The sequence below is a fragment of the Peromyscus leucopus genome, chromosome 1 (genome assembly GCF_004664715.2).
Source record: "Peromyscus leucopus breed LL Stock chromosome 1, UCI_PerLeu_2.1, whole genome shotgun sequence".
Classification (NCBI taxonomy): domain Eukaryota; kingdom Metazoa; phylum Chordata; class Mammalia; order Rodentia; family Cricetidae; genus Peromyscus; species Peromyscus leucopus.
Window position 1 is genome coordinate 21555546 of NC_051063.1, and position 25274 is coordinate 21580819.

Below are 25274 nucleotides of genomic sequence, written 5' to 3' on the forward strand. Positions count from 1 at the left end.
TTTGACATGTAACAAAAAAATTAGAAATTTAAATTTCTAAATATAACACTCTGCTCCATGAGAGATGGCATGAGCATCGATAACTTAGAAACAAGTGGGGTTCATTTTGTGGACTGTCATTTCCTACACAGATTAATTCTATTATAAGTTCTCCATCTCTTCACATAAAGTATCTTTATTCATTACAATTGGAATTTTCATAAAAAATTTATAATGTGAAGACCATTTTAATCTTATTGGAGGCATCTGTTGCTTAGAATGATCTCACTCTTTAGCAATGTAAATAATTATACTCCAATTTACACTCTGAATAAATATGAGTCACTCAAAAAATGTGAATTATATTTGTACAAGCTAAGCTGCTTACAGAAGGCTTTATCTGGATACAGATAAATGAGGAATTGTTTAAAGAATTTTCACTAAATGTGAGAGGTGTAAAAGAAAATTTTCCACATGTACAATGACGATTTAGAAATATTGTAATATTCAGGAAAACAAATGAGTCAAAGGGAAGTGAGTACTAAGTGGGTGATATAATGCAGAAGTGTTGGAAACAAGTAAGACAGGTTGAAGAATACTCTGTCATGCAAGATGTTGATAAGGAGAGGACTTGTCCTTTGGCTGTCAATAACCTGGCATCTCTGACAAGCACTTGGGTTAACTCAAGTCATCTTATTTCTGGAGCATTGGGAAAATCTATATGCTTTAAATGAAACTTCTTATTTCATCCTTTGCTGTCAACAGGCAAGAGGACTTCTCTAGAAATCACAGGCTACTCCTTAATTTGCAGGCAGACCACAAATACTCCTGAGATAAAGCTACTTAAATTCTAAAACCACTTAAGAAAACTCTGTAATGTATTCTCTCCTTTCTACCAGGTGAATGTAAGATGCACTAATGTACTGGAATGGAGAATGCTCCCTCCTAGGGAATGACACCAATTCTGACATGAGAAGGAGAGTAGGAGGAGGGATCTAAACATCAAGAGAAGCCTTCAGTAACCAAACCTTCAGACAATCTTGACATGTTTCAACTTATTTCATTTTTCACTGTCAACAGTCAAAAGGAATTCTCTAGAAATCACTGGGTAATCATTAAATTGTAGGCAAATCATGAATACTCCCAAGATAAAGCTACTTAAATTCTAAAGTCAGTCTAAAGGATCCCTAATAAGAAGACCAAAAGTTCTTACTAAGTATATTTAAGTAGAAGCATACATTTGAGGTATTCAAAAGGGTCCATTGAAAAACTGACTCTCTCTCCTGAACATGGCCTCCAGTTTTTGTTTTTGTTTTGTTTGCATGTTCGTTTGTTTGTTTTTACAAGGGTACTGCACTAGCTACTCTTCCACTCCCGTGATATAACACCATGGCCAAGGAAACGTACAGAAGAAAAGTTTATTCGGGGTTTATGGTCCAGAGGGTGAGAGACAATAACGGCAGAGCAGTCACGGTGACAGGAGCAAGAACGGAAGGGCTCACCTTGAGTTGTCAGAACAAAACAGAGAGGACAAACTCAAATGGTGGGGCTTTTAAACTCTCAAGACCCACCTCCAGTGATGTACATTCTTCAAGAAGACCACACCTCCTAAGCTTCCACAAAGAGCACCACCAACTATGGACCAAGTATTCAAAGCCCAAGACAACAGGGGACATCTCACTCAAACCACACATCCCACTCTCTGGCCCTCACAATAGCAGAGCTGCATCATAAAGCAAAGTATATTTAGTTCAACTTTGGAATTTCTCATAGATTTTCAGTCCCAATACTATTTAAAAGTCCAGAGTCTCTTCTGAGAATCAAGGCAATCTCTTAACTATAACCCCTTATAAAATAAAAATTACACACATCTAAACAAATAATGGCACAGAATATATATTACTGTCCCAAAAGGAAAAAAATAGGGTAATAACAAGGAAATACTGAACCAAAACAAGACTGAAAAACAGCAGGGCAAACATCAAATTTTCTAATGCCATATCTGATGTCAAAGGGCTTAGATGGCTCTCTTTCTCAAATTCTGCTGCCTGTAACATACATCTCCCTCTCCTGGGCTGGTTCCATGCCTCATGTGCAGCTTTCCTTTGCAGGTGTCTCATGCCTCTGGCATCTCCAACATCTTAGGGACTCCAATACAACTTTCAGGGCTCCTTCCTCTCTCAGAACCTCTAGGCATGGACTCCCCTGCCACATGTTGCCTGGCCTCAGTAGCCCTGTGAAACCACAGAGGAAGATTCTACAACCTCCGTATCTTTCATGGCTCTGAAGCCATCACCAGGTGAACAACACTGAGAAGGTTGGCTGTCAGCTTGGGATGTACCCTGGCCCCCTTGATCCACATTAGCAGCAGCTTTTTATTGAAGTTGCTTTCTTGAGGCCTAAGAAAACACTTATACTTTCTTTACAAGCTGGAAACTTAACTGTTTAAGGTCTTGTCCCAAGGGTACCTTCCCTTTCTTGGACTGCAGATCTGACCTATCCTTAATGGCCCTAATCTCCTTAACAATTGCAGTCTCTCTTATAGTATAAGCCTTGGCAATAACATTACACTTACCGGTGTCCTTTTAATTTTTGTACATTTTGTATTTTTTTTCTGAACCATTTTTTTATTATAGACCTACTTAAGAGTGATTTCTAGTAAATAAGAGATTGAGTTGATATTAAGCTGTCTTGAATCTCTTCTACTAAAAAAATGAGTTCATTACTTTTAAATTTATTCTTAGGCACGTTCACAGGGCATGGGCAGAAAGTAGCCAGCCAATTCTTTGCCCAAATTTCACAGATATAGTCTATAATCCAATTACAAATATTGTTCTACTCTGAAACCCCTTTAGCTGGACCTCAAGAGTCCACATATCTCTCAACACTACTGTCTTCCAAGATCCTATTAGGCCCCATTAAGCCCTATTTACAGCTTTCAACCATTTTTCTAGTGCAAAGTTCCAAAGCCTTCCACATTCCTCCAGAAAACAATTGTCAGGTTCTTCACAGTAATACGCCACTCTCTGGAACCAATTTCTGTATTAGTTATTTTTCTATTGATGTGATATGCACCATAACCAACGCAACATATAGAAGAGTTTATTTCGGATTGTGGTTTCTGATGATTAGAGTCCATGATGGTTATCCAAAGGTATGGAAGCAGGAACCACAGGCACCAAGCAGAATGAACAAACTTGAAATGGTACAAACCTTTAAACATTCAAAGCCACCTCAGTGACAAACTACCTCTAATAAGGACAGACTTCCTAGGCCTCCCTAAACAGCACCAACAACTGGGGCCATATGTTCAAATGCCCAAGAGTATGAGTGATTCAAACCAACACAAATATTACTAACATTTTCCTTGTGAAAAGACATTTATGCAAGTTCAAAGGCCAACATGCTATATGAATTTTCTGTATCTTTTTTTTGTTTTGTTTTGTTTTAATATTAAAGCCTGGAGTGCATTTCCTTTTAGTACATTTAGAGTTTTCTGTCCTATAAGTGTATAGTAGTCCAACCTATAAATTATAGCAGACTTAATCCCTCTCCCAATTAGATATTGAAATTATAGGCAGTCTCTTAAATCAAAAGAACAATGCAATAAACTCCCTTGTACATTTGATCTGTTACTCATATGTAAGTTTTTTCTTTCTATAGACAGACCCAGAGTAGAACTGCTATACTAAAATATACAAAGATTAGTTTAAGAAATGGAGAATAAAATATATTCTCACTTTCACACATTCCCTCACTTTCCACTGAGACAAGAAGAAGGATTTTATTAGTGTTCAAAGAAATGCTCAAAATAACTAGAACTTCTCTGTTCTCTAGGGAAAAAATCTTTATTATTTTGTTTTTAACAAGTTATGTGGCAAAATGTAGCATGTGCTCAGACTATGTTTGAAGGTCTTACCTCACAGTGCTCTCGATAAAGACTCTGCAGTGACTTGATATCCTCAAAGGTAGTACCATCTGGCAGAGAAGAGATTTCAACTTCTCCAAACTCTGGAAGTGCTCGAGATGCATCTGTTACCATGACAACACAACAGAAAAAAGCTATTGTGGATGGTGTCAATTACAGATTAATGAGGGAAATTTTCAGAAGACTAAAAAGGAAAGAAAATTTGGAGATCAGAGTGCCAAAGATCACTAACTTTCAAATTAATATTTTCTAGCCAGAATTAGTAACATTATCAGCATGTATCATATGAATGAATGGAGTATATTTGTGAATTTCATATAAACTAAGCTTTACTCTAATTAAACTGGGCACTGGATACGTTCTTAGTAAAAGAAAAACAACCTGAGCTTGCCAGTAGTGATTTTACTTATTTTTATTATTGTGCTATCCAACCACATAAAAATAAACATAGCCTTAAACTCATTATGTTCATACCTTTTACATAATCATAAAATGAAGGCTATAAAACTAAAAGCCAAAAAGTAAAAAAATAACATTAAATTAACAACATTAATTTGATGTGGATAGATGACGCTATCCTATAATCCAATCATCTCTCACACATGAACATGGTGTGAACTGCTGTAGACAAGTCTTCTGAGTATAACACCTACACCAATCTGCTCTTCCTGGTGGCTACCTGCCCCAATATACTTCTGCATTCAAATGACTATGACCCTTGCTATTGCCCTCTCTTGATGACACTATAATTCACACATCACACACACACACTCTCACTTTTTCTCTTTCTCTCTTTTTTTCATTAGTCCTGGACAATTAGTAATGTACTTGGTGAGTTCCTTACCATAAAGCCAAAATTAAACAAAGAATAACATTAATTTCTAAGTTCTAGGAAACCTAATTTTTTTTGAGACAGGGTTTCTCTGTGTATCCCTGTTTTAAAATTTTTTGCATATGACAACTCAACTACAGCTACAAAATAAAAAGTTGTAGTGTTTTCAAGCTCAATGGTCCATAAGACTACATGGAAATGAGGCAATAGCAGTGTCAAGCTCAGGAATGTTCTAACTTGAAAGTCTATTCCAGCTGTTTCTATTGGCAAGTGCACAAACACACACACACACACACACACACACACACACACACACATGCACACCCATGCAGACACCCATGCACACACACATAAGCACACAGGCAGACACATACATGTACATACACATAAGCACACACACACAGAGACACACACATGCATACAGATACATAAACACACACCTGTGTGTGTACACATACACCCCAATAGCATCTCTTTATATTGGCCCACTGTTTGGAGACGATGCATACTCATCTGCGGAACAGCTAGCAACTGAACTACCACTTTTGCTTTTCTGGCTAGAGCATAAATATTCAAAAGGAAGCAGTGTAATCAATTTAAAAGAATAAATTATTTAAAATGTTTATAATTGTTCTAATCTAAGACTGTGGATATGTGACTCTGTACACAGGAAATGAGAATTCTATGGGACTGGACATTATTTCTGAAGTAAACACAACATGATTTTGATCACAAAAGCCAACTGTAATATAAACTCTTGAGAACACTTTCATAGCCCTGACCTTTTAAGGCAGATGCATTCAAGATTCCATATAGCTTAATATTGCAATAAAGATGAACTAGAACTATCATTTAGTGTTATAGTTTCAGCACCAAATCACCTCCCCCTTTATATGGAGTTAACATCTGAAGACATTCTACTTGGAGAAGAGACTACTATTGTTCTCTGCAAAATCCTAATAGCAACTACTATGCAACTATGCATTACACCTTAACATACCTAAAAACTGTTGATGATGTTGACTTTGGGCAATTACAGTTTGCTCAACAGATGTGCCTGTCTGTTGGCCACTTCCTGTGAAACCATCTGCAACCCCATCCACTTTCTGCATAGGCTTGTACCTAAAAATATTAGATGGGAAAAAACAAACAAACCAAATTATTCCTTGCTTTATTGTACTACCCAAACTTTCATGGCGTTCAGTTTTAATCTAGTTCTGTCAATGTCTCAAGAAAGTTGCCAATGTTTCTTCTTGATACTCTCATGAAGTCATGTACAGACATTTTTTTTTCCAATTGTAAAAAGAAAAAGGAGAAGAGCAATCAGAAAGAAATTCATTTGCAAATATCCAGAAATTGACGTAAGAATGAAAGAATTATGAGGCATTTCTTTGGACAACAGAGGCAAAGATGCTCATGCCTATCGTCATAGCACATATTGTAAAAGTAACTTGTAGTGGCCACTGGCTTATGGTAAAAAATGTAAATACACTGGAACTTGACTCTGAACCAAGATCAAAGAGTTTGCAAAGAAATGAGGGCCTTTCAGTTAATATATTTAAAATAAGATCAATTTATAAATCTTATCATACTCCTCTTCGTATTTCCTAAAGCCTCTTATGCATCTCAACACATTCATCTCCTTTGATTCTTATCAACAGCTGCAAATATAAATGCCAGAAGCTTCAGTTTGCAACAAAATAAGAATTCATCTACAAACCTAGTTTATCTAATTAGAGATAAGAGGACTCAGTGGGATTTAACTCATGTTGGGGCACTTGACTAGCAAGCACAAGGCCCTGGGCTCCCCACAAGAACAGGAAAGAAATTATACACACAAAAAGAAATCAAAGTCAGAGAACAATATGCTTTTAGGCCCTAATTCTAAACTTTATGTACATCCTTTGCTACTAAAATAGAGAAAATGTACTATAGTGGCAAAATACCCAGACTTCTTGGAGGCCAAATGTCACAAACATCATCACATCACTACTTTACCAGAACCATACCACCAGCACAACCATCACCACACCACCACACCATCCTTGCCACCAGCAGCAACACTACCATCATCATGACCACAAACATCGGCACCACCATTAAAAACCACCAACATCCCGCAAGCATCAGCATGACTTCCTCACCACCATCACCACCATCACCATCACCACCATCACCATCACCACCAGCATCAGCGCCACCACCAGTACCTGTATCACCAGCACAAACATTACCATACCACCACCCCATCCTTACCACCAGCACCACCATCATTAACAGCAGTACCACCACACCACCACAGGCATCAGCACCAGTATAGCCCAGGACCACCACCAAGAGCCTCTGCAAATCTCCCCAGACAAGCAAGTACAGGCTAGTTCACAACAAGTATATTTTTCTTTTCTTCAAAATGTACTTTTCTTCATTTCAGACATTTAAAAAAACCCCAAAAAATGCAAAAACTAAATATCATGAAGTTAATTATCTAGGAATATCTTCATTCACATTACAGAATGAAAGAATTGTGTTTGTCTTTCAATTCCCTTATTTCTAACTGCACTTAAAAAAAAAAGAACTTAGCATTGCTTACTACCCTGATAGGTAGTCATTATTAATGTCAATGTCCCTAACACCTGAAAAGGACAACTTAAAGATGTTTCAATTTTGTCTAAAGATAGTAAGTGATTGGACCTAGTCAACACCATCCAAGTAATGCTCAGATTCAGTCACTGAAAAAGAAAGACAGAGGATGAGAGAGGGAACGGGAAACATCATACTCATTATAGCTTTAGTGATAGCCTCCTCAAGCATAAAATATTGGTTGCTGTTCTCCGGTGATCAAAAGGAATACGACCTGTTCTTTCAGTTAGTGGGAAAACCTTCTGCTCCAAGAGTGTCACTCCTGATACCTCTCCTCCATATGGATCATGTTAGAGGAGTTTAGGAACATCTCCTGCCAGGTGGGCTGGGACCTGTGTGGGGCAGGAGTGGGCTCGCCATTTTGTGCTATAAGACTTGAATGGTTTCATGCTCAGGAAAGTTTTGTTTGTTTCCTCATTCATTCGTTCGTTCGTTCATTCATTCATTCATTCATTCATGGCTTAATATGATTTTAGCTGAACTTTTTCAGACACAAAAATTCATGTGAAAAATAAAATCCTCTATTTGTTTAAGCATGGTTGCTCATGATTAAGTACATTATCTTAGATGAAAATAGTTAAATTTGAATGACTTAAACTGGCAATACTTCCTAGAGATTCAAAGTTATTAAGTTTTAATGGTGGATTATGCAGGGACTGTGATTTTGTCTAACTATTCTTAATTATGCTCTTTTGTTCTACAAAGCATTCAGTCTGAAAGACATGAATTTGAAGGGCAAGTGAATCCAACCTGAAAGGAAATGATAGCTACTACCCTTGCACATTTTCCAAGGACACATGCTACATCACAGTCTACCTTTACAAAGTGCTCAGCAAACCTCCCACCTAAAAGCAAAGTTATTTGCTTCCTTAGGAAGACAGAGTTGACCAGTATCATAAGCAGTGGAGGTCTCTAAAGTAAAAGGATATCACATCTTAAAATATGCAGTCAAACCACAATGAATTACAACTAACACTTGCCTGTATACTAATAATGTTATTGAGTTCAAGGTACTAATTGAGGTATACAATATATGTGGGAGATAGAAAATGCATGAAAACAGCTTATGGGAAGAAAGAAGTTATATACATATACATTCTAAAAATACTTTAAGTCAATACTTAGAAAAAAAAGAAGAAAACCAGAATATACAGTTAGAACTGGGAAATGAGTGTCTCATTACAATCATAAGAGTAACAATAGCAGAATAAACAGTGGGTTGAAAGACAGACAAAGATGTCCTTTACATACTTCTCTTTCATAGTAATGGAGACTAGGCAAGCCAGAAACTCTGTGCCCCAGGCTGAAAGGTCTGGGGACAAATTCCAGGAGAGTTTTGTGCCATGAAGAATGACACCAGTAATGGATGAGGTGGCTCATGGCCAAGAGGGTTAGTGTAAGCATGGATGTGTGAAAGAGCCTCTCTATAGTACTAACTTTGGCTTTCCTTGTTGTGTCTAAAGCAATAACTCCACAGTGGCATATTCACAGTGTATTGCTGTCTAGCATTGGGTCAGTGCTTAGAGGAAATCCTCAAAGTCAGAAATTTTGGATTCAGGAAGACCAGATGTTCATTCTCTTGATTCTAAAGGAAATACCCATCAATTACCTCAGCTGCCTGGGTTTTTGCAAAGCAGGAGGAACAAGACAGTCACACTCAATAAAGACTAGACAAATACTTGTGATTGCTGATTCTTCCTAGAAGAGATGGCTAAGGATGACATATATTGGTCATTCTGAAGCTTTGCCATCAATATCTAGGAAGTCCCACAAAAAACTAGCCTTATGCAACATTTACTCAATAGTCATTGAGAATGGGGTTGGAGCTGGTTTTACTTTTAAGAGATTTTCTAAGTAGCTTGTACAGACCTAGTCCACAGGAACATCTTATCTCAAAACAGGCAACTTTAGTCCCATGTTGTAGAAATATATCCAACATTAGACAGCACATATTTCCCAAAAATCCATAAATTTTAATTTTTCCTGTAATATACACTAACTTTAAATGAATGGTCAAGATCATACTATAAATTGATCACAACACATATTAGATTAATTTATCAAGCATTAATTGAGTACTACATGTGATATGGCCCTGTGCAGGCAGGCTGTTTTAGCCAGGTGAAAGATAAACATAATATTTTAAAATTTTAATTATTGATCTAACATAATAATTCTACATTATCTTAATTCTGTTGAAATTTCAACTAACCTTTTATTATTAAAAGATGAATTTTGAATCTTTTACCTCACTTTTCTCATTAAATAATCACCAAAAATACTACATTGTAAAAGGTAGAGAAAATTGATTGAAAACATACCACTAACAAATCTGTATATTGAATCCTGTTGAAATAATAAGCTCTTCAGTATTTAGAACTATAGCCTCATGTAACCCCATTTACTTTGCAAATTCTTTCTAGGCTAAGTTTTCTCATAGTAGGCTCAGGGGCAGTGAGTTATGCATGTTCATAGGTGAGATGGACATTTTATTAAAGGAGGCAACAGCTCTTGGTTTCAAAATTAGTAAGGAGCAAATGATCATTTTAACAGCTTGCAACTCCATGGGCAATCAGAGCGAACACTGCTAATGATTAAGAAATGAAAGACGCTCTGATGTCTTAATAGCTGAGTGTATGCTTGAAGCCTGTCACTAACACAGAAAACTTGGAAAATTGTTAGGAATCTGCCCCCATGAGGTTAGCTGTAGCTGTTATTTAGGGCTTGGATAGCTGTGCTCTACTGTAGAAGCAATAGTCTGTCAATAATCTCACAAGCACAGACATCCATGCAGTCCAGTGGAAGGCAGAGAGCGTTACATTGTCATCATTACTGGAAAGAGTTTTCAGCACACCAAATGAAACGTTTGGAAAAGTCCTTTCAAAACTGCTGAAAAATTCCCAAGCAAAAGTCAACATAAGAACTATATAGGCAGTAATTATTTGTATTTACAATTCCTGAAAGTATGAAAGTAATTTGCAAGAACAAATTAAAAAATGCCTAGCTAGCAATAATAGCAATAGGTTAGATTTTCTACTGGTTTCTTATAATTCTCTTTGGAAAAATTGCCCAAGGGTTTTTAGATTGGTATTGGAAATGAACTAGGTGACATAAACATGAATGAATCAGAAGAAAACAGTGAATGTGAAGAGATCCATTCTTTTAGAAGAGTAAATGAGTCTTAGAAGTCACACCAAATATTTAAATGACTTATACCACCAACCTTGCTGACTAAAGATAGGATTTCATGGGCTGGAGAGATGGCTCAGAGGTTAAGAGCACTGATGGTTCTTCCAGAGGTCCTGAGTTCAATTCCCAACACCCATATGGTGGTTCACAGCCATCTATAATGAGATCTGGTGCCCTCTTCTGGCGTGCAAAGTTACATGGTGGCAGAATGTTGTATACATAATAAATAAATAAGATTTATTTTTAAAAAATAGGATTTCATTTCTATTCTTCTTGGTAACTCAGAATACTTGGCTATCCACTAGTTTTACATTTGCAATAATGTAAGAAATAATAGAAATTAAGTTCAAATGGGGTAGTTGTCTCAAATGAGAACAAGTTAAGTAGATCATTCATATTTTAGAAGAATGTGGTTTTCTAGGTGTTGAGGATGTAACGTTGAAAGAAGCAAGCCTAATTTCTTGGAGTTTTTACTGAGCCTTCTTAGTATCAGTAACTTATAGTTAGAAGCCTAGAACAGTGGGATTTGTACAAACATTAGAATCAATGTGTATATGTGTGTTTTTGTGCATGTGTCCATAGTTGCATACATGTGAGTGTGGCACTTCTTTCATTAACAGCTAGCCCTTTCTGTTACACAGATACTAAAAATATATCCACCATCTCTTTTTTATTTAGAGAATTACAATCCTGCTCCACCTGATGTTAACAAAAACTAAAAGCACCCGAGGCCCTGTCTAGGAAAAAATGAATTGGGGAGATTCTTGTATAAAGCACAATTAATAGGGCTAATTTCTCATAAGTAAATTATAATATAATTGCCAGATGATTTATCATATAAAATGAGGTTCATTTTAAAGTTCAATAAACATTGAGAGCAGTACTAGGTGGTGACTATGACTATTTATTAGACTTTGTGTACATCCCTTGAGTTCAAGAATTCCTGAGGAATGGTTCTTTATGATCCTCTTGACTTCAGTGGAATGCGTGATCATGACATCATGAACTCATCCATTGGTATACTGATGATAACTTCACCGTTACCCGCCTCAGAGGAATGACACAGTCCTCCAAGCTTAGCTCTGTAATAAACCCAGAGAATCTGTGGTCCAGGAAAAGTATGAGGAACTAGTAACATGAATCAAAGCTGGAAACTATCCTTGTTTATCCTTGAAGCATAAAGAAGACACACTCACTACATTTTGAGTGTGCCTACTCCACCAAAACTGCAAAGGACTATTAAAGAGTTTTCTGTAGTGCTTATCACAGAGCGATATCAAGAAGAAAAGTAACACTGGAGTGTTTCCAGCTATAAAATCTTTTATTTCTCCACTAGAACTATAAAATGATCTCCGAAGTTCGTTTCCATTTTAAAATGAAGAAACTGAAGCTAGGGGTTATGAAGTCATACATCAATAGAAGTACCAAGACAGCCTGAGTACCAAGACAGCTTGTGGTCACTTTATCCTCCACTTTAAGTAGAAAGTTTTTGCTTCACCTGTCCCAAGATCCTGACATTAAGCTCCAATGACAAACGTCTTTGGATGTCCTCCCTCACATCAGAAGTAAAAGGAGTCTTGCTGTCTGTCCCCTTTCTACCAGACCTTTCTCATCGTCCCCCACCGTCATAAAGGCTCTTTCTTTCAGATACCTCTTCCTAGCAAGAGACCATTCAAATGGGTAGGTGACACATTTCCCCCTTAGTTAAAACATACTCACGGCACTGTGATTTTGCCCTGTGTGCACTTTTGGAAGAGCTCTCACTATGTAGCTGAGGTTGTGCTTGAGTTTGGAGCAATTCTTTTGCTTTAGTTTCCATGTGAAAGGGAGAGGGAAAGGGAGGGACATTGGGGAGTGGAAGGAAGAGAGTGGGGTGGGGGCATGAACCACCATATTTGGCTATCAACTTTTCTTGGATATGTATGGATTTTTTTGTTTGTTTGAGTTACTTGTGTCTTCAAGGATAGATTTCATACAAGAATGAAGATGAGAGGGTCCATTCTTGTTCAGGTTGCTATATGATGAGTTGTCTATCTTATATAGATATCATTTTCGTAGCAACTACATGATCTTTTCTTCCTACCTTCCTGTCATCCTATGCTCTCTTTTACATGTGATGTGTTTATTTTGTAAGCAACTGACAATTGCATGAGATTATTGAGTAATCATAAATGTATTTTTATATTCTGAGAGTGGCTACTGCGATCAGACATGGTCAGGCACACTGTCAAAAGCATGTGGCTTCTCTCCACCAGTTCTGAAACAAGGATATGGAAGAGCAGATAAAATACAAATGTCAAGGTTTCCTATCTATTTCTTTAAGTGCTAAAGATACACAGCAACAAACATTTTTACATAGTTTGTAGACCTTAAAATTATCACTCTCTTTCTTTTGCTGCTTGATAATCTATGTGTTGTCTAAATTAGGGCAAGCAATTAGGATATGAGTAAATTTCCTTAAAAACTGGAGATTTCCTCATTTAAGTGTAAAGTTTATTTTCAACAGAAGGTATTTTACACATTACACATTGTTCTCCTTTTGGTTACCCATAGTTGACACTATTTTCAAAGGCAGTTACAGTACTTTGTTACTGTAACTCTGATCATCAGAGTGATAGCAAAGATGTGCTGATGGGAGTGTCTAGTTCATCTGTCTGTTCATGTATTCCACAGACCATGGTACCAAGTAAGCCGCCAGGAAACAGAACACCCTGACTACTTACAAAGCCTTTTATGTTAGTGGCTACACCCCATGCTTGCTTTTGCATCAAGCAGGCTCTCATCTGTTCCTTTACTTTAGATATATGGTTTGAAGATAGATTCTCAGATGAATCTATCTGTCATATCTGCTTCTCAACCAGAACTCTTACTTTATTTCTTGATGCATGGCTATGCTCCACATGGTAGCCTTGAAAGGCATCTGATTTACACATAAGTGGAAATTGTCTCTATTGCCCTCTCCAGTTTTCAAACCAGATGTATAAAATTGAATGTCCAAACTTAAATTATCAAAACAATCAACACAAATACTTGACTTCTAATTACAAAAAACATGTGCAACCTGCAGTTTAAATCATAGAAGATATGGAACTACATATGCAGTCAATGAATCATGAGGTATTTAATCTGAATATGTTGAAATATTAAATACCACTACTGTTATGTTTTAAACCTTTCATACATTATTTGTAGTTTTATGAGCGTACATTTTCTTACATAAATTTTAATTTCATTAAACTCATTCAAATCTTGGAATCATCCAGACATTAAAAACTTATCAAATAAACGATGAAAATAATTATTTTTCATCATTTTCAAAAATATTCTTAATGTGACCCTTACATCCAGACAAAAGGAAAGAAACTGTGTACAGTGGATATGCTCCTTCGGCAAGCTGAAGCCTCTTGAGTATCCCGTACAAAGTCTGTGTACTTAACAACAACACTGCCATCATTCATCAGGATGCCATTTGAAGAGTAAGAGCGAAGCCAGGAGTTGTAGTGCACACCTTTAATCCCAGTACTTAGGAAGCAGAGGCAAGAAGATCTCTGTGAGTTTGAAGCCAGGCTGGGCTGCATGTTAAGTTTCAGACCAGCTGAGAATATATAAAGGAAGACCCAGTTTCAAAAAAAAAAAAGCTATCAGAAGAAAAAAAAAATACTTCTTTGGTATTCTAATGCCCTTCATTCATAAGAAAGCACAAGACATTGGTATTGGCAGATTTTATTCATATAATAAGAATTTTACATCTCCATAAACATGCTCACATTGTATCTTTTTCTTATAGCAATTATCATCACCTGGAGACACATATCAAAGGTTTTCATGGCTCAAACTTTACAGCTCTGGAGTCTGTTCAATAGGAACATAATTTTTTAAAAAAAAAAAAGGAAAAAAGAAAAATACAGATAGTTTTTGCTTTTTATAAAGGCTGTCTTTAGAAAGCTTGCATTTTATGCGAATTTACTAGATTTCCTCATAGGTAAATCACAAGAAGGTAAATAAATCATAGGTAAAAGACAGGAAAACTGGCTTTCCTTAGGTACAATTTATTAGACTTTTGTTAGTATTTATGTTTGAGCATGTTATTTCTTGTTTTCATCATTATCTTACTCTGTATTGCTGCTACACTTTGGGACAGAGATCACATTAGAAAGCAAATTTTATAAATTATGTTCTTAATAAGTGGAAAAATAATAAAAGGCTTAAGATTGTAACAGTTTATTATAACATATAAACTATCGCTACCACATATGGTATTAATCTATCTTTTGTTTTGTTATTTTTTCAGTCTTTTAAAATTCATTTTCCTATCTACAGATAAAAAATACCTAGCAACTAAAAGCAAAACTGAGAATCTGTGGTTTAAAAATACTTCTATGATGGACAGCCTTGAATTGCATCTCCAGGCTAGGACACACTGAAAATTATGACTTTGCTGGAATGACTTAGCAAGAGTCCTTACCGCCAGTCTCTTCCTATTAAATATGTCTTGCCCCAAATAGAAAATACATCTCTCTAGAAAAAAACCAGAATTTCATTGTTTTGCTTCAAAGCTTTAAATAGCTTTAAAGCTATTTTCTACACACACAAAACCAAACTTATTGCTTTCATGTAAACCTAAATCCTTTAATATATGCCTCAACCTACTATGTAAATTCTATCTCTTACTAAGCAACTTAGCATCTTTTCAAGTCTCCTTCTGCAATAGTAACTTAATCAAATCATGGACCACTGCCAACAACATCATCCTCCACCTCATGTGCGTATGTGAACACTTTCCTTCTGCCTAAGTAGTCCTTATTTTTCTCACTCCTAACCCCTACTCAAATAGCACATTCTCTGTGAAGTTTCCTAGTCCTCCTTCTCCCAGAGTGTGATCAATTACTCTGTATTCTATAGTTCGTCGACTAAACCTGCAGTTTTGCACAACATATTGCCCTACTTTACCCCCTCATTCTTCACACTCTTTGTCTTTTCAAGGTAGAGACTGTCTTGTCTTTGAATTTAGAGCCCAGCACACAGTAGAACTTCAATCGATGTTTACTGACCAGAGGAAAATCTATTATGTGACATTGTCTTTCTATGACTTAGAAGTCACACTGTGTATTACACTAGTATGGGTGAGATCTTCCTATACAAATAACTACTAGATTGATGAAGAACCTAGTAAAATCATACCCTTTTCCTAGTTACTTCTACCACTTCAGTTGGAAAGAACAGTTGCAACTACAGAGCATAGGTAAGCTCCACTGGTAAAGAGAGAGACTTCTTGTATTTTTATTTATAAATTGTGACAGAGTCATAAGTGACAGGAAGGCTCTTGGTTTAAAAACTGTAACAGTATATATATTCCATTTAACCTTTGTGAGATATTTGAAAACATGGCTGCTAATGCTTTGATTGTCAAGGATTATGAGCACAGACCAGACAGAGTTGTTTTATTTAATTCCAAGAAATATAATTCTATCATCCATCCACCTCTGCATCCACCCATTCATTCATCCACCCATGTATACATCTACCCATGCATCTACCCATGCAGTCATCCATCCATGAATGTATGAGCTATTAAAACTCTAATGTCTACAATTCTATATTCATGAAAATTGGATTCCAAGAAAATGTAAGAAGTCCCAAAGATCCTACAAGAACTCAGACTTGATCAAAGAGAACTAGTTGGGATGGCAGAATGGCTCCCAAGGTAAAGCTGCATGCTGTGCATGCCTGATGACCTTATCGGATAGAACTCATGGTGGAAGAAGAGAACCAAATGCTGAAAATTATTCTCTGACCTCCACCTACCCACCTTCACAAATACATCATGCACAGGCATGCCTAGATGCATTGACTCTCACACATACACACTCATACTTGCAATATATAATAAAAAATACTTGAAAAATGATCTGAAGGATTTAAGAATAGCATGTCTCATGAACACTAAAGTTAAGCTTCTCCAAAAGTGCCATTTGCCTGGATGTACTCCTTACTCTTTGTATGTCACTTCCCTGTATGGACAATAGTTCGGGACATCACACTTAACTTTAAAGGGGCCCAACAATTTGGAGGATAAGTTATTTTTTAAACATTGAAAAAAGAGAGCACTGAAATTCCAAATGATACTTCAACACTATTCCCAGTGAAAGCATGTCAATGGTAGCAGCAGTCCTGTACACTTGTTTGTTTGATTTGTTCAGAAACAAGAAAACCTACAGAGTTAAGATACATGTAGCTTTGACACAAGATAACACAGATCTACCTTTGCTTCTGCTGCATGGGCTGCTGTCTCATAGCCATATACTGCATGTCTTCTTGTAGACGGTTAAGAGGAGAATCTGGCTTCACACGAATCCCATAGTAATGGTACTTGGAGTTTCCTCTTCATAAAAGAACAATAAATATAGAAACATGAAAAGTCAGTAAGACTAATATTAACCATTAACTTCACACAGGAAAATTTGGTTAAAATATTATACTAACATTTCACATTTATTATTTCTCTTTTCTGGATACCTATTAATTCTATAGTGACATTCCAAAAATCAAAGTAAGATCCCAAAACAATCACCTCAAGGGTAACATTTCCTATAAGCATTCACTTCAATATTTATCTGATATTTGTCCTACTCATATCAATTTATTTTCTAATATATATTTCAAATTTAATTTGGAAGGAGTAATGGTTGGAAAAGAGCCAATCACAATCCAACCACAGCACAAATCATGGTACACTAGACAGCAACTTGCCATAAACACACAGAGAAAAGAAAAATCTATAGTCTTATATTAATTGTGTGTTTAATTTAGAAATGATAGTATAATATCATTGTTAAATGCTATGATGGTTTATTATTTAATGTTACGAAACCGAAAAAGGAAGATACTTAACATGTATCTTTTAAAATACATTTTATCATTGATTTTATTGATTCATATCTGTTATTTACTAATAAGATATAATACCATAAAAGATTGGGACATTTCCCTCTAAAAATGGTCAAGTCCTTCTGGAATAAAAATTTTGGAACTTCTTAGTGTTCATGAAAAATACCATGCTTGATATTAGCAATGACAATTTTTATACTGAATGGAACTTGCAAATTCTTGCAAAATTAACATTTTAAATATGTAAATTCTTGCAGAGAGACTAGTTTTTCACAAGTCTATATATAGCAATATGTCAGTGAGTGCTTTTCCAATTTTTTCTTTCATTTACGAAGAGAAATTTAAGTGGTGTGTGGATTAAATATTTTTAATGAAAATAGAGAATTTGACTTCCAAGACTACCAAACATACATTAGATGAGCCATACATTTGAAGAGACATTAAAACCATCAAATCCCTGCACTTTCAAGAAAATGAAATAGAAGTAGAAACCTAATTGACTGCAGAGAAAGACCTTCCACTTGAGAGATTAGATCTTATTTATAAAACCCGCTGAGATTAGAGGAAAAACCTACAAAAAACCTACCCCAAACACACCTGGTGGTGTTCTATACAAACTAGAAGCTGTAGTGAGAAAAGGGAGGGTAGGAAGCAGGAGGCATTAATCATGGAAAAATGGACAAAGTAAATTGATAATTTTCTTCTGAGACGCGGTTTCTTACAAACTAGGATTGGGATGGAGTGAGAGGTAGGTCTTTTTATCCCACTGGGAATGGACAGGGAAGAGAAGTACACCCAGAGTCATCCTCAGTCAGATGTAGTTTAGAGATGGGATCTATTAAAACATACCCTTTGCATTGCCTTTGGTAGAAATGCAATGGTTTTATTTGCTTTTTGTTTATGTTCATTATCCAAAAGGAGGTTTGGATAATTTCACTAGACAATCTTGTTGGCACATAATGTTTCTACAGACTGTTCACTTAAAAACAAACAAACAAAGAACCTTGAGATTTAATCTGCCTCTTGATCTATACTGATTTTCCTTCCATTCCTTGGAAGAAGAGTGAAAAGCTGCTGTCAGTTCTCACAGCAGAAGGATCTCTGAGATTTCATCCCTAATACCATCAGCATTCTCTATTAGCATCCCCCAGCTTCCTAACATGCCATTTGTTTAAACTCAACCCACAGCATTTATTCCCTCCTTATTCTTTTAGACTTTCCTTTCCAACTCAATTGCGAACACCACATAGAATGTTAAAAGAATTAGGAGATAGACTCCTTGGGGTAGGGAATCGAAAGTAAAAAACAGCAATACTGCAGAATGTACTTGTAGAATATGGATTCTACTCATTGACAAACCCAAACAACCCCAATTTTGTCCCTTTCTATTTTAAAGATGTGTTTCAAGGTTTGAATAGAGCCTCAAAATAGGATCCATTGAAATCCTTTTCAGTAACAAAAGCAGTCCAACAATACAGCTATTAGAATGTTGACTAAAGCCTAGAGTTTCAAAATATTGGCACCATATGTGTAACTACTGAGCCATCAGCTAGGAAATACTAGGTTAGGTCTCCAAATAATGATTTTCCTGGTTTGGGGGAGAGGAAATACAAGAGAAACAAAAGTTCTTCTTTTCAAAGGAATGAAAGCTAGTTTCTTCAGTCTGAATAGACAATCACATTCTGCAATTTAAAATATACTACCTTTTGAAGTACCAAAAGAATATATTTATGAAAGAACTGAACCTCTGGCAATTTGAAAGTTGCACATTTGCTTCAAAGCAAGCAAAAGAAAAAATTCACAGTTCAAACACATACAAACTCTCCTAAAACTAACACAGTAATGAGGTTCTGGGCATACTATCCCAAAATATGGTACCAATATTAGAGAAAACAGCAGAAACAGGGGATGGAGTAGAAAAATGCTCTCACTTCTTATGCAGTGAAGTGGGTGATAAAATGTAGCTGATATTCCTTTGTAAGTAGGTCTTAGGACCCTCATGCCAGAGGGGCCTTCCTCCATCTAGAGGAAAGGAGTATCTTTTTGTCTGAGGACACAGCATGGAATCTGAATGAAAGGCCTTCCTGGGCTATCCTTCATCCTATTTATAATTTTAGATCACACCACTTTGCCCAATCATGCTTCTCCAGGAATGTCCACTTCTTCAGAGTTAGTATAAAAATCACAATTTTTCATTTCTTTGATTCTTTATATATAAAGGCATCACATTCTATAAAAATTATACTACAGAAATTGTTTCCTACTTAGCTTTTATTTTCTACTTGGGTCACCTGAGAAGAAAGCCCTCAGTGAGAAACTAACTAGATCAGATGGGCCTGTAGGCATGTCTCTGGGAGGATAACTTTATTAATTGATACAGGCATGTCCAGTCCAGTGTGAAGTGGTACTATGCAAAGGCAGGTAGTCAAGAGCCTGAGTTAGCCAGCAAGAAGCATTCTTCCATGGTTCCGGCCTCCAGGTTTCTGCCTTTACTTTCCTGGTCCTGACTTCTCTCTATGATGGACTAAGACTTGAAAGTGTAAACCAGTTAAACTCTTCCCTCCCTAAGCTGTTTTTGGTCACACTGTTTATCACAGTGACAGAAAGGAGGCTGGAGCACATGGGTATGTGTTTCCCGTGTTAAACTGTGTTTGCTCTAGGGAATCTGAGCCATGTTTCTGGAGATGGTTAGGGGCAGATTAGTCGTTTCTCTCTGAAAACATTCACTTCTCCTTTCAGCATAAACTCGTAATGATGTTAAATAGGATATAACAGAGAGGAAAAAAAAAAAACCACCTTTGTCCTGTAAGCCTTTGAGGCAGTGACTTACCACTAAAGATCTACCACATAATGTACAGTGCAGCATCTCTAGTTTAATGTTTTGTATATGATTCCTGTATGATTTAGAAAGCCAATGGATTCACATATTTTCCCTAACTGCTTAATGTATTAGTTTTCAATTTGTAAAAACCATAGAGAATAAAAACGAAGTTCCAAGGCTCTAAATTTTCTTTTCACCACCATATTGGCTTAGAAAACAACATCCATTGTTTCTGAAGGAAAGAAACCCATGAGACTGAAAATCCCTCCGTCACATCTCTGGTCCCTAAGGTGGAAATTTTCACAATCAAGAGCAAGAGAAATGATGAGGAGGATTAGAAGGCTAGTAAAAGGTAAAACAGGGCCATTAGCAAGGACCTCAAATATGCACATTTTACAAGTTTATCAGATAAATTCCTTTAATTTGCCCCAGAATTACAGAATAAATTTGAAACCTCCACCTGAATTTATTCTTCTAGTGAAATACTTTTCATAAAAATAATTAAATGTATTTTAAAACAATAAGGAAGTGCTTAGTTTCCCATTTACTATGTCACTTTATTCATGTTTAATAGGTTTATCTTCAAAAAGCAACGACAGTGGTATATAGCAGCACTGTTCAAGTATCACATGCGAATCTCGCGTGAACAGGCTCCCTTCTCCTTTCTCTGCAGTCTGAAAACTATTCTGGTGATATTTACTCACTGAATAAAAATGTTCCTTTTCCTATGGACTTTATAAAGTGACTTCATTCTATATTTATCTCCTTTATAAATTTTTTTTCTGAAATTAAGTACATTTCTGTTCACTGTACAACATGGCTGTAATTTGATAAAGAAAGACCAACTATTATGTTGGCTGTCAGTACTAACCTAGTTCCTAATCTCCTAGTCCGTAGCCCCATAAAAATGGACCTTATTAGTTTTCCAAAAGAGGCAGCGTTGACTGGGTCCAGCTTGTGTTCCTGACAGTGTCGAAGATAGTGATTGTACAGCGTGCTTCTCGGAAGGCTGACTCCTTCTGCTGTCTCATAATTGTCCAGCAGCCACTGGAGCTGTTAAGATAAGAGAGAATAAGCAGAGAATTCACGTAATTTGCCAAAACCTCGGCAGGATACAGTATGTACAAATACTTGGAAGTACTTCATTAACTCTTAGGATAAACGGGGATTATCCAGAAACTGCTAAATCTGACTTTCTAAGCTCTGGGAAATGTCACAGCAGTTATCAGTTTAGACAGTATTTTATCTTCAAATTTTCAAGTATTAAGTAGAGATAATAATTTTCCCTATATTGACTATAATCGTGGAGACATATACTTCTTTAAAGAATTCAAATAACAGCATTCACTGGTCAAAATTAATAATATAAACACATTATTTATAATTGTTATAAAACAAAACATTCTACTAAGCCTGGCAACATAGCAGCTAATATATCCTCAGCCTGGTAACATGGTATCTAATTCATCTTTGGTGTTGCTTTGTTAAAATACATAAACAGTAGGCTTACTTATATGAGGTTTTAGATTAAGATTTTATTCATTTTTCCTCCCAGATTGAGCCAAGCGTCCCTGCATAAGTCCCAGGTTTCAAAAAGCTAACTCATGCAATGAGCCAATCTGGGAGGAGAGGACTGGACCTGCCTGGACTGAGTCTATCAGGTCGATCCCAGTCCTGGGGGAGACCTTGATCTGGAGGAGGTGGGAATGGGGGGTGGTCTGGGGGGAAAGAGAGGGGGCAGGAAGGGAGAGAACAAGGGAATCTGTGGCTATTATGTAGAACTGAATAGTATTGTAAGATAAAATAAAATAAAATAAAATAAAATAAAAAGATTTTATTCATTTTCACCAAATTACAATTTATTTATCTCCAATTACCAGTAGACAATACAATAACATTATTATCTACTGGGACAAATGGTACAAATAGGCAAAATTTAGTCATTCTTCCTTCCAAAGAAGTACACCCACTAGACGTTACAAATAACTTCTACATAACAAAAGGCAATATTTTTACAATCATTTCAATTTTCTACCTCAAAGTTGAGGTGTCTTTTTTCCTCAAAATTTTGGAAGGCACATTACCATGCTAAGTAGTAAATAATGTTTTTTCCACCTATAGCTTGCATTTTAAACTTTTATATTGCACTTTATTTTTTGAAAAATGTTTAAATTTGGAGTGTACAAGAAAGATCTCTGCATATATATATATGTGTGTGTGTGTGTGTGTGTGTGTGTTACTAAATTTCAACATAAATGGAGATGATTTCCCCAAGGTTATATATTGTCTCTGTGCCTGAGTGTGGTTTCTAATTCTTATTTCCTAGTTACTCTAGACCAACAGGCCATTAAAGCAGCAAATGATTTATATTATTTGTCTCAACCATCTTCATGGAATGTATAAATGGAATAGTAAAGAGCAAACATTGAACCCAGATTGTAATTAAGTGTGAATTATCGAAGTAAAATAATTCAAAGATGAATGTGAATCTACCTGTCCTCTAGGTATTTACTCAAAGGCTAAACGAGATGAGGATCTTTACATCCATGTAAATCAAAGAATTATTCTATTTTATCTATCAAATTTATGTATGTCATCTAAGACTTTTGATGAAACTTGGAACCAGAACTTTCAGATTTCTTCTAAAAATTATCAAAATGTTTCAATTATTTTTAAACTATAACAACTGAATTTTCCACAGCATTTCAAATTCAAACATCCCTAAATAATCATTAAAAGGTTAAACACATCATCAAACTTGCAATAACTAATGGCTTTGAAATACACCACAAAGTATATAAGATACTTGTAAAAATAAAATTATATCCCATTCAGGAAGAATTCTAGTTCCCTAAGGAACACATATCTATAGGAATATACAAACTTAAAATATGTATTGTGTCTTAAATAATTCAACACTATAAAACACTAAAAAGATTACACAAATTAGCTCTCCTTTTTTTATAGTGATAGAAAAAGTATTAAAAGTCATATAGTAATTTTTTTCATAGTGTTTATTTTTAACCTCCATATCAGTAAAAGTTTTCCAGAGACACTAAAAAAATGAGTGTTGTGTATTGAAAATAACACACAGCATATGTTCTATAGAGGCATCTGTTTAATACAGATCAGAGGTAAACTCAAACATGCATTAAGTCACTGAGTTCAAAGTCAGTACTCTACTTAGAACAGTGGGCTGGCATGCTTCTTTTGAGGTTTTCCTTTTTTAAATCTCAAGAATTTAAAAATATAAAACACAAGAAAGAAAGAAAGACAAAATACAGCAATACAAACCTGGCTCATATTTCATCCATGCGCCTCAGTAAAATGATCAGGATTTGAAAGTACTCCAAGTGGAATTCAAGTAGTCATGTGAACCATATTGCACAGAGTTGAGCTACAGCCTAGTTAGAGCTAGTTTGAGCAAGAAACAACGGCCTTCTATGGGTATTTTTAACATGTTAAAAATAGAAACACAGACCCTTAATATCAAGGGTTAACAAGGAAATACTAAAAATAAAAAGCTCTTGGAAGAATTTTGTATAAAGTGAAAATATTTTAAGCAGTTGCAAATGGTGTGATAAATTTCTCATATCCACACGCACACATCATAAAACACATTTAAGTTAAATGTAGTAAAGGTGTGTGTGTGTGTGTGTGTGTGTGTGTGTGTGTGTGTGTGTGCGCGCGCACGCGCATACATGTGTGTGGGCACATGTGTATGTGTGTGTCCATAAAAGGCTTAATAACATGATTAAGAAAGAGGAGTGAAATGATCCAATGTTCTTTCCTTTTTAATGAGCAGGTGACATACTTATATAGAAAATCTTAAAGGACATTTCCCCCCAGAAATGGAGTAGTCAATTTTAAAATGTGAACTTTACAATTATAGTATACAAATAAAAGTAGATCAATACAAATATATAAATCAATACAAATGAAACAATACTACCATAGTTGTATACTAGTATCATTATAACACTTAACTACTTAGAAGTAAAAAAATAACCGGGTACATGAGCTTACTCATTTTTCACAGTCAAAGATATTATCTTAGAGATAAAACATTTTATAAAAGATTTTGAAAAAGCAAGTATAAATATTTGATAAATTTTAAACAGTGTGTTTAATAAAAGTGGAAGCTAACATAAGAATCAAAGGTCACCACAAAATACTTCAAGTCCAACAGTGATTGGGTGTAAGAGTAAATCAGGCCAATTTTAGTAACAATTTTTATATATGTAAAAAATAAATCTTTCCTTGTGGCAAAAATGTCTTCTTTACTTATAGCAAAAGGTGGTATAAACTACTTAGAATCCTAAATGATGTTACCCACACCACAGTTGGAGAATTCAGAGAAAATTAAACTTTGTTTCAGAATAGCTAATTAATCCTTTTTCATACAAGTGAAAACTTTGGCCTGTTTTGAAAGCTCATTTTCTTCCTATATTGTTTATATCCCCCTAAATGTTTATTTACAAAAAAATACGAATTTACCAATGTGAACACACAACTAAGTATACACATGCATACCGCACAGCATACAGCTGTGGTTGGTTTGTAAGTTCCAGGACAGGTGTCTTGGTGACTTAGGACTTGACCATAGCAAAGCTACATTTGTTTCTACCTTCATCTCATCAAAAGGAAGCACTTTATTCCTCGCAGAAACATGGAGACTATGTTGGAGGAGAGAAGAGGGTCAACAGAAATAAACCCTGAAGATAGAGGGCCTGGTCTGCTGCTATGGAGTCCATACCATCTATGGTTATTATCCAAGAGACTTACTAGAGAAGCAATGCACCATCTAGAATATGCCAGAACAGACATAGAGACATAGCTGGAATATTTAATCTACATTCTACATATTACTATTTAATTTTCTGATTTTGACACATGATGAAATTATAAATCAGTATTAAGTCTAAAGCACAGGACTAGGTAGTATTATTTTTTATTATTACAGAAACATAGCAGTTACATTTCTGTACTATAATGTA

At 35.7% G+C, this 25274-nt stretch overlaps 1 protein-coding gene across 8 annotated transcripts in view; it reads right to left on the reverse strand.

Moving 5' to 3' along the window:
• The window catches only part of Rfx3 (regulatory factor X3), a 266547-nt gene that overhangs the window by 49972 nt on the left and 191301 nt on the right, over nucleotides 1-25274 (reverse strand). For all 8 annotated transcript variants that reach the window (XM_037205516.1, XM_037205509.1, XM_037205501.1 and 5 more), the window contains 4 exons: nucleotides 21149-21330; nucleotides 16831-16950; nucleotides 5740-5861; nucleotides 3899-4011 (listed from right to left, as the gene is read on the reverse strand). In XM_037205516.1, the coding sequence (XP_037061411.1) occupies nucleotides 3899-4011; nucleotides 5740-5861; nucleotides 16831-16950; nucleotides 21149-21330 (537 nt within the window). The remainder of the gene's footprint in view (nucleotides 1-3898; nucleotides 4012-5739; nucleotides 5862-16830; nucleotides 16951-21148; nucleotides 21331-25274) is intronic.